The sequence below is a fragment of the Gossypium hirsutum genome, chromosome D10 (assembly GCF_007990345.1).
Source record: "Gossypium hirsutum isolate 1008001.06 chromosome D10, Gossypium_hirsutum_v2.1, whole genome shotgun sequence".
Classification (NCBI taxonomy): domain Eukaryota; kingdom Viridiplantae; phylum Streptophyta; class Magnoliopsida; order Malvales; family Malvaceae; genus Gossypium; species Gossypium hirsutum.
Genome location: NC_053446.1, coordinates 50,808,800 through 50,818,723, shown reverse-complemented (window position 1 = coordinate 50,818,723; position 9,924 = coordinate 50,808,800). Strand labels below are relative to the sequence as shown.

Below are 9,924 nucleotides of genomic sequence, written 5' to 3'. Positions count from 1 at the left end.
ATTTGGTGTGACAATTCCAGTGCAGTTGCTGTTGCAACCAATCCTGTTCTTCACTCTAAGTTCAAACATGTGGAGCTCAATCTCTTCTTTATTCATGAAAAAATTGCAAATGGATCACTTGTTGTTAGTGAAGTTCCGACTTGTGATTAGGTGGCTAACATTTTCACCAAACCGCTGTCTGCTTTGTCTTTTGTTCGTTTTTGAAATTGTCTTCAAGTCCTTCCGGTAGAAAAGTTGGGAGAATGTTAAGAGTATAAGGAAGGCGTATAAGGAAGGCCTTAGCTGTTGAATTAGTTGTTAGTCTGTTACACTTACAACATGTTTGGTTGGGTGTATTGGCATAGCCAATACACCCCTAATCGGTGGGGCCTACTTAAGACGCCTCTATACTGTTGTTTGGTTCGTGGTTTTTCTATTACGGCTGTAATACGCGACTAACTTAATCGGTGAAATCCACCGATTTCTAATACACCCCATTTGCTCAGATTAGGCTCCGCATAGGTTTACCATCCCTGTGATACCCTCCCATCTGCTTCCCCGTTTCTCTTCTGTTCCTTCTAGCCTCTGCCGAATTCGTTGTTGGCAAGTTAATCCCCTCCAGATTTGTTTCACTCTGCTGATTCTGCATGTAATCGGTTTCTCCTTTTCTGATTACAGCTTCTTCTTCATTGCACTGTGCCCAGATTTGGTCATTTACAGGTTAGTGTTTTGGGTTTTTAAGCTTTCCATTCCTCCTAATTTATTCCTCTTCTTGGTTGCCTTGCCTGCGCCTAGTTATCGCCATTTCTGCTTCTTTCCAGGCTCCACTCAAGGCTTCAATCTATTTCAAAGGAAATCCATATTCATTACAGGTCAACTAAACCTTCAATTTACAAGCCATATGTAATCATATTTCATTTTTTTTTTAATTTTGGGTCTCTGCAAGATTTGTTCTTTTTGGGGTTTTGAATTCTTTTTATTGTTATGTTTAGTTAATCCTTGAATTTATGTTGTTTAGAGATGGTGAATTTAACAGAAGTAATATAATTGATGTCAGTATTCATGTCTGTGGAAGAAATGATTAGAAGAGTTAATTATAACAAGAGAAATGGAAATAAGGTACAATTCACTGCGTTAAAAATAGTACCTTTTCGTTGAACAAAACTCCACCAGTAGGGTTATATTTGTCGATAGATTTATGGATGAATGCCTTCAAGTCTGGACTGTTTTCTATCTCAAGAATCTTTAAGGCTGGGAAGTCAACAGTATAATCTTCATGGAAAAATCCAATGAGTTTCTGAAGATCTTTCAATTTGAGGGAGTTCAATCGAGGGAAGCAAATTAATCCTCTGTTTTAGAATGTTTCTTCGATCTTCTTCTCCATTGATATGATCTCCTGCATGCATTTGCATTCACTTACTTCCAAGAAAATTGATGGTAATTTGAATTACGAAATAGATTCAGTTTAAATAGTTTCTTGGTTTACACGTTGAAGGAAATTGGGTTCTTTTCTGGGAGCATTTGTGATTTACTTTTGTAATACTTGTTGTAAATCTGTTCATAAGGAACTCATAAATGCTATGGCATTTACAACAATTTTCATAAGTTGTTCATAAGGATGAGGATGCCAAGGTTTTAGGAGTTTTCTAGGGGGATTCACTGCAGTTGAATTTCTGTTAAAAGATACAGCATTCTTTGGAATTTGAACTGGTTGCCTCTGTTTGCTTAAATGGATTGACATAATGTTTCCCCCTGATTGTTGTAGATATGGAGAACAGTGTTGTTGCTGCCTTTTAAGCTCATTACAGTATTCTTGCATGAAGCAAGTCTTTAATGTGACCATTAGATTTTGGCTGCATAATTTTTCTACTAACCCATCTTGCTGGTTTTAGTCTTTGGATTATGGTCTGCTCAATCATCAATGTTCCTTTATCAGCCAACTAGTCTAGTTGAAGTCCTATAGGTGTTATTTGGAGATGTGCGTGTAAGAAGTGACTTTTTTTAATGTGGCAGGCACTTGTTGATGCCCCGGATATGGTAAGAGGCCAAATGAACTTCAAGAGGCTTACATTGACAGATATCACAATTGACATTCCACGTGTTCCCAAGAACAAATGGGTTGATCGAAGCTATGGAGAAGGCTGGTAAGGACGACGATAGCTTTCACCAGCATTTGTAATGTTGTTTCTTGAAGATATGTTTTCTTTCTTATCACTCTTATGTTAACTTATAGATGTTAAGAACAAATGGGAAAGTAGCTCGTGAGGTAGAAAGTTGATTATCCAGAAGAGAAGGGCATCTCTCAACGACTTTGATAGGTTCAAGCTTATGTTGGCTAAGATCAAGGTCAGTTTCCGATACACCCCCTATTGTGTCTACCCGTTTTATACCAGAGTTCTTTTCTTGAAAGCACTTCCTCAAAACTTCAATCGAAGCTTGACGAGCTGTAATACGGTTTTGCAGAGGTCTGGAGTCATCAAGCAAGAACTTGCTAAGCTGAAAAAGGAGAATGCATCTTGAATTTGATATTGAATCATGGATTTTTGTTAGTTTTTGTCATCAAACATTCTGCAGGTTGTTCTTTTTTTTAATTTTTTCTTTTATTTACAAATGATTAAAAAGATTAAAGATCAGTTGAGAGATCTTTGTTTGCTATATTACATATTTTATAGTGAGTTTAATAGTAGGATATTGCTTTGCTTGCTGCAATTTTTCGTATCAAAATTCTGGTATTTATTTATATTCCCTTTATAGCATAATGAAAAATAAGACACTTAAGCTGTTTAAGTTTATAAGCTTCAAAATAAAAAGTTTTGATGTATTGTTTAGACAAACTCGAGCTGCTCAAGCTAGATATCGAGTTAATTATCTTACCTTAATTTATGTGTATATATACTAAGTTTTGCTGATAATAAATATTAACCATTCATTCAGATAATTTTCCTATACATATGTATTTGTGTATATAAAATCATGCATTTATAAAGTAATAAAACACTGTCCAATACAACCAAGCATTTGGTTTAAATGATTGATACATGATCAAAACAAAAAGAATAAGAAACAAAGAATGAGTAACAAACACTTACATGTTAATTTTAATATTAATTATTTCAAATGATCTTTTATTAAATTCATATAAGAATTTGAGTAAATTATAGTATCATATATTATGATTTGAGTAAATTCATATAAGAATATTGATTATTAAGAATTTTATTAAATTATATATTTTAATTATAATATATCTAATAATAATTATGTTAATTTATATTTTATAGTATCATATATTATGATTTGAGTAAATTCATATAAGAATATTGATTATTAAGAATTTTATTAAATTATATATTTTAATTATAATATATTTAATAATAATTATGTTTAAATATGATTAAATTATTTATTATTGATATTAATAATCTTATTAAAATTTAAATAACAATAACAATAATCATTTACCAAAACAAATTTATGCTAAGGGTATTCTAGTCATTTTAGTTTTTTCCATTATGCTATTACACCTCTATTCTATTCAACCAAACACAAGATTACTATTACGCCTCCATTCCATTACATTCAACCAAACAGTTGATTTGCTATTACACCTCTATTCCAATACACCTCTAATCCAATACACCTTTAATCCAATACAGCGAACCAAACGTCATACAATGTTTATAAATAGTTGATTTGTTATTTTGTTAGTAAGGTTGTTAGCAATAGCTAACTCATACAATGTTTATAAATAGTTGTAATGGTACACAATAAAGATTGGAATAAAGATTTTTCAATTTCTCAAGTTATCTTTCTGTTTACCTCTATGTGTTGTTGAGTATTTGTCATACCGTCATTTATAAGCACCGGTAAAAGTACAAAAAACCGTCGGTATTGATTTTTTCAACAGTTTTTTGACCGCCAGCCAGGCAAATGCCGGCAAAAAATTTCCAGCGAGCTGACCATAAGTGCTGAAACATTTACCGACAGAAAACTAGTTGAGGTTTGTACTTTTCTGTTGTTCTGTGAGTATTTCACAAGCTTAATAACATTTTTAAGTTTTTAATTAGTATTAAGAAGCCTCAATTTAAACTCAAAAATAAATTATACGAAATACGTATTCTCACAAATTATTCTAGTAATTACAGTGACTGAATTTGAATATTCTAATACTAGACTTAAGTAATTTACAAGCTTACTTGTATTTTTAAAATTTTTAATTAGTATTAAGAAATCTCAATTTAAACTCAAAAACGAACTCAAATAGTAATCAAGTTTAAAGTTAGTGTGATAATCCAACGAGCTTGAATTTTTCAAATTTCATCCCGAATAATTGTACTTTAATTGATGATTTTATTATAATACCTCTAAATGTAATTGAAATATTGAATCAAACCTAAACATATAAAAATCCAACATGTAATGCTCCGTGACAAAGCAAATATATGTTGAAGTATATAAGTAGATATTTTTAATAAAATTTGTAATTTTAACATTTTTAAAATGATTAATATTTTGTTTCATATTTGGATTAAAATTTTTTGATTGATCGATGTAATTTATAACTAATTTTATTTGAAGGAAATATAATAAAATATTATAAATAATGAATTTTAATAGTTTAATAATTGATTATAACTCTTTTCATCTTATCGAATTTAATAAGATTAAACTCAACTGGTATAAATAATGAATTTAAAGCCGCCTTCTTTACTCTTGCTTTCTTCTTCTAGAAGAAGATATAGATGACATAAACTACAAAACTCACTTTTACAGGCATTTATAAGCACCGGTAAAAGTACAAAAATGGGTCGATATTGATTTTGCCGACAATTCTTTGACCGCCAGCTAGGCAAATGCTGGTAAAAAGTTTCTAACCTTAAGTGCTGATAAGTTACAAACATTTGTCCACAGAAAACTAGTTGAGGTTTGTACTTTTCTGTTGTTCTGTGAATCGTATAAACATACCACTTTGGTCAAATCTTAACACCACCCTCTCTTACATTTTGGACTAAGTGATTGGTTTCTATGGAATGTTATGATATCATGAATATATGGCTTGCATTAACAATCAAATGCTCAAGCTATCAAACAATCTTACATGGTTTGAGTTCGAGAACAATTTGGCGTTGAGTGGTTTTACTGTAAACAGTTGAGCTGATCATTGCTGGATGTCTTTTTCTTATATGTGGCATCAGATGTGGCATTTGTTCCTCAGTAGCTCTATCATATTCCCTTGCTTCAGTAATTAGTTTCCTCTAATCTTAGTTTAACAATTCTGTGCACATATTGGTACAAATAACTACACTGAATGACAAGTTTTTTTATCCAATTTTCTTTTAATAAAAAACATTCTTTTCCCTTTCTGTAGGTACAAACATTTCTTCACTTTATTAGAGAGGACATAAATTCTGTGGAGAGGCATAGAATAGATTTGTATCGTGCAAGAGATAGATACTCATTGAAATTGAGGATGCTTGGAGATGATTCTAGCACAAGAAAGCCACAGGATTCATCCAGACACTACACCAAAATAGACTTTTAATGGCGTTTTTCTAGGCCTTTAGTAGCGCCGCAAAAATTGCCGCTGTTGACAACGCCGCTAACAGTTGCGGCATTTTTGGAAACAAACGCCGCTAAAGACCGGGACCCTTAGCGGCATTTTTTCCACAAATGCCGCTAAAGAGCAAGACCTTTAGCGGCGCTTTTCCCAAAAATGCCGCTAAAGAGCTAGACCTTTAGTGGCACTTTTCCCACAAACGCCGCTAAAAAGCCGGACCTTTGACGGCGCTTTTACCACAAACGCCGCTAAAGAGCAGGATCTTTAGCGGCGCTTTTACGACAAACACCGCTAAAGGTCATGAAAAATAAAAAAAATTAAAATATAATAAAAACACCACAAATCCATTCCTATCCCTGGTTAAGCAAATCCTTTAGAAATGTAGTTATCAGTACATACATCACTCCATTCTTTGGTTAGAGATTGCAGCAGAAGTGGGATTCTTCCAATTTAGAAATGTATAATTTAATTTGAAGACGTATTAAAATGGAAATTCATGAACAAGAATATCAATGTTTTTCACTATATCTCATGCAACAAGTCAAATTGCCTTTGATTACATAAGATCCCTTTGAAATTAAAAAAAAAAATCAAACTAGTTTATATCAACTTGCTCAACTTTCACTGCTAGAACATCAAATCGATCAATACCAAGCTCCAAACCCTACAGAAAAGGATCTTAGCATATATAAATAAAACATGGTAGATTGTAACAAGAGAAAAACAACTCTATACCTGATAAGTTTTGAGCTTTTGGATAGCTTCACCCGCAAGCCAATACACACCAAGAGAATGCTCAAACTTAGAATTTACAACCCCTGGATAAGGTGAGTACCTTAAATTTTAGGCCACAAAACCAGACAAACAGGAAAAATAAAAAATAAAATCAAGGTAAGTGATTTTCAATACCTTGAAAAAGTTGATGCTGCAAGACTAGAAATGAAACAAAAATTAACAAGAAACAAAAGTATCAACGACTATAGTCAAAGATGAAACCTAGAAAAACAAGGAAAATATTTGCCTCTTCAAATTGAGCATAAACGGCTCATGATACCTTTCGAGAGGATTTTGCCTTCCACGAGTCAAATCAATTCTGACATTGCTAACAACAATATCATCTTCTTGTAGCAGTACTCCACCATTTTTCTATTAAAATAAAATTGCCTTGTATCAGTATTAGAGACTATTCAATTGTTTAGCTAAGAACAGATGCATAAGATCATGCAAATGTCAATGGAAAAAATATTTATATCACAACAGACTTAAAATATAAAAAAATATTTTTATACCTTAAAAATATAAAAAATCCAGTGATCAACCGAAATTAAACTATTCATCAAAATGATTGCAATTAACTGAGTTAAAACATGATTTTTTTTTCTTTTCTTGCAAATATCTAAAGTTTTTTATACCTTCCCAAATGGTGAAACAAGCTGGTGAAGTGCTGTAATTCTGTCTCCTAATTTTTCTTTCCTCACCTGCCATATAACATATATATATGTATATATATACAAGTCAGAAAAGAAGAAAAAGTAGGTGATTAATTTACTATTTTACTTTCACTTAAACTATGTTCTCTTTTTCATACATTAATAGAATATGATAGTTACAGCAAAAAAAAAAAAAGAATCATCCCTCTAGAAATCGACACCCCACATGTATTTTGTGTAAGTGTATATATATATATGCTTGTGAGTGTGCGTGTGCGTGCAATCTGTATTGAGATAAAAAAACATATATTTAATTATATAAAATTATGGTAAAAGTATCATGGAAGTCCTGTACTAAAAGTTGGATTACATTTTGCCCTTTTACTCAAATGGTTTAATTTAAACACTCATTCAACAGCTATTATCTAAAATGCTACCACTTTTGAGGTATAAAATCAGTGGAAGTCTAAATGAACAAAGTCCTAAGCCAATCAAAACAAAGTCACCAAGAAATGAAAAGAACAATCTGTTCTTATCCTTTCGAAACAGTGACCAAATACAATGAGTTCAAGATGTTGTTCTTTTCATATCTGCTTATCAACCAAATACGCCAGCAGACTTAACCAAAAGTACCATTTAAGTTCCCTTAAACAATCCTGAACTAGCCACGGACTTCACATAACTACTATTATGTTGGTTTAGCTATGATCTCAGCAAACAGTTCTAAATTACTACTGTATAAAAGCTACACTGCTTGATGATAATACCATAACTCCACGAACAGGACAAGCTATAAATAGAAGAGGAAGAAAAAGAAGAAGTAATAGTTGCTTGCTTCTGCTAGTCTTGGCAAAACATTGCTTAAAGCCTTCTCATTTACAGCCATGGCACGATACTTTGGAGCTTTTCTCGATTATGTGAGAATCAAGTATAAAATCACAGGGTTGTAAAAGTAAAATCAATGCAGAAGTACAAATCAGCTTCATTTCAGTTCTTATCTCGATGGCAAACGATTAGCAATATCATAAATTCTTTAAAAGATAATAGATGGCAGTGACAAACCATTTGCATAATCCTCTCTCTAATCCTGTCACTAAGCCAATAAGCCTGTTTTACATTGAACCGCATGTCCACCTTGGTGTTAACTGTACATGTAGCAACAAAAGTAAATCCACTATAAATCTTAGCAACAAGAGATGACATAAATTCTCAAACATGAAGAAGATATATACAATATACCCTTGTTTACATTTTGACCACCAGGGCCACCACTCCTTGCAAAACTCACCGTAACATGATCTGTATACAAGAATTCAGCACCATAAATGTTTATTGGCTCTTTGTAACTGCCCTAAAATGAAGAATTGAAGTTTTAGCCCCTCTAAAATCTAAAAAGTTATGAATTCATACATGATAAAATTGCAGTTCAACCTCTAGCTCCTAAAATGATAAAATTGTGATTTTAGCCTTTCTAAAGATTATAAAGTTTAAAGCTTACAATAAAAATAAATAAACTTCAGGTCCATACAAATTTTTAATTTAATTTCAGCCATCCAAAACAAAATCTTGACTTCTCCTCTGACAGAAATAAACCCTATAACAGTAAAGCATATCGAATATCATTAGTTACCCAAAGTGATTTGAGGAGTGGGCTCATTCCCGGCGGAGCTGGCTCGCTCTTCCGCTTCCTGAAAGAGCTGCTGCATTTGCGAGAGACGAGCGGAGACTTTTCTGTCGGCATCGGCGTCGGGTGCGGCGCAACGAATTGGACTAAAACTGATTCCACAATTGGGCGTCAGTCGGATGATGGGGTTACGCAATGAATTAGAGATATGATACTAACCCTCGAATTAGAGATATGATAGGCTTTGAAGATTAGGGATGTTGAGAGAACCGTCGAGAGAAAAAAAGTGAGCGCTGAAAAACTGAGAGAGTGTGTGTGTCTGGGTGAACATTTGAACTTAAACAGAAGCCAATTTTAGGGGGGAAAATTTAGGGGTTTCGGGGGGAATTTTGGGATAAAACCGCTTAAAATGAAATTATTTTTGCGGCCTTGCTATTGATTATCTATTGCGGCGTTTATTATAAAAACGCCACAAAAAATTATTTTATTTTGAACAAAATGACGCCGTTTTATTATGCGCAAAATTTTTTAATTTATTTTTTATAAATTGATTTATTTTTTGCGGCGTTTAAAAACACCGCTATTGCTTACCTTTTGCGGCATTTTTTATAAAATGCCACTAATAAATCTCTATCCAAACGGTGTCGTTTTGGGAAATTTGAATATATAGTAACAGCGTTTTTTGTTTAAAACGCCGCTAAATCTCATATATTTTATTTATTTATTTTTTGTATCTTTCATTTAAATTTTACGTAAATAATTATTAAAATTTTAAGTAATATTTAAAAGTATTTGATACATGTATAAATTTTAGTTTTTTATTTCATTTATATTTTTTTTATTTTATTTTTCTTATATTTTGGTCCTATCCAATTTAAATAATTAATTACCTGTATATATATATCCATATCAAAAATATCAAATGGTTAGGTTTAAATGTTTTTAAATATACAAGTATTAATTAATTGAATCATTTAACAAGTCTCAATTTATAAACCTTAAGGTTTAGGCTTAAACCCTAAATTAACCAATCAATCTACATGCATAAAGTGATCATCTGTCTATTATATATCTTTTAAATAATATAAACTATATACTCATAATTTCAATATATTAAATTTATTATTATCTATTTTAGGAATATATAAGAACATATTTAATATAAAAAGTAATAAAACTAATTAATCTAAAATTAAACTCTAACCTAACTCTTGAAACCCTAAACCCCAAATCCCTAACCCCTAAATCCCCTAACCCCTAAATCCCTTAACCCCTAAACCTTAAATCACAAACCCTAAATCGATACCCCGACCTACTCCTTAAACTCTAAACCA

General features: G+C 32.0%; 1 protein-coding gene and 1 long non-coding RNA gene across 7 annotated transcripts; one reads left to right on the top strand and one right to left on the bottom strand.

The window, feature by feature from the left end:
- Nucleotides 1-1,983: 1,983 nt before the first annotated feature.
- LOC107939193 (uncharacterized) lies at nucleotides 1,984-2,719 on the top strand. Its single transcript, XR_005919360.1, has 3 exons — nucleotides 1,984-2,123; nucleotides 2,213-2,325; nucleotides 2,443-2,719. It is a non-coding gene; the product is annotated as an uncharacterized lncRNA (long non-coding RNA).
- A 3,316-nt stretch (nucleotides 2,720-6,035) lies between these two features.
- LOC107915964 (peptidyl-tRNA hydrolase ICT1, mitochondrial-like) lies at nucleotides 6,036-8,969 on the bottom strand. 6 transcript variants are annotated; one of them, XM_041102362.1, is made up of 8 exons: nucleotides 8,597-8,927; nucleotides 8,206-8,317; nucleotides 8,029-8,111; nucleotides 6,949-7,014; nucleotides 6,591-6,682; nucleotides 6,446-6,469; nucleotides 6,272-6,354; nucleotides 6,036-6,200 (listed from the first exon to the last, which is right to left on the bottom strand). In XM_041102362.1, exons 1-7 carry the CDS (start codon nucleotides 8,705-8,707, stop codon nucleotides 6,339-6,341), a joined length of 504 nt encoding a protein of 167 aa, XP_040958296.1. In that variant the 5' UTR covers nucleotides 8,708-8,927; the 3' UTR covers nucleotides 6,036-6,200; nucleotides 6,272-6,338. The 6 variants fall into 6 exon arrangements, with proteins under 6 accessions (XP_040958296.1, XP_040958297.1, XP_040958299.1 ...); XM_041102363.1 differs by having other exon boundaries at nucleotides 6,446-6,461; XM_041102365.1 differs by having other exon boundaries at nucleotides 8,206-8,265; nucleotides 8,597-8,924.
- Nucleotides 8,970-9,924: the final 955 nt, after the last annotated feature.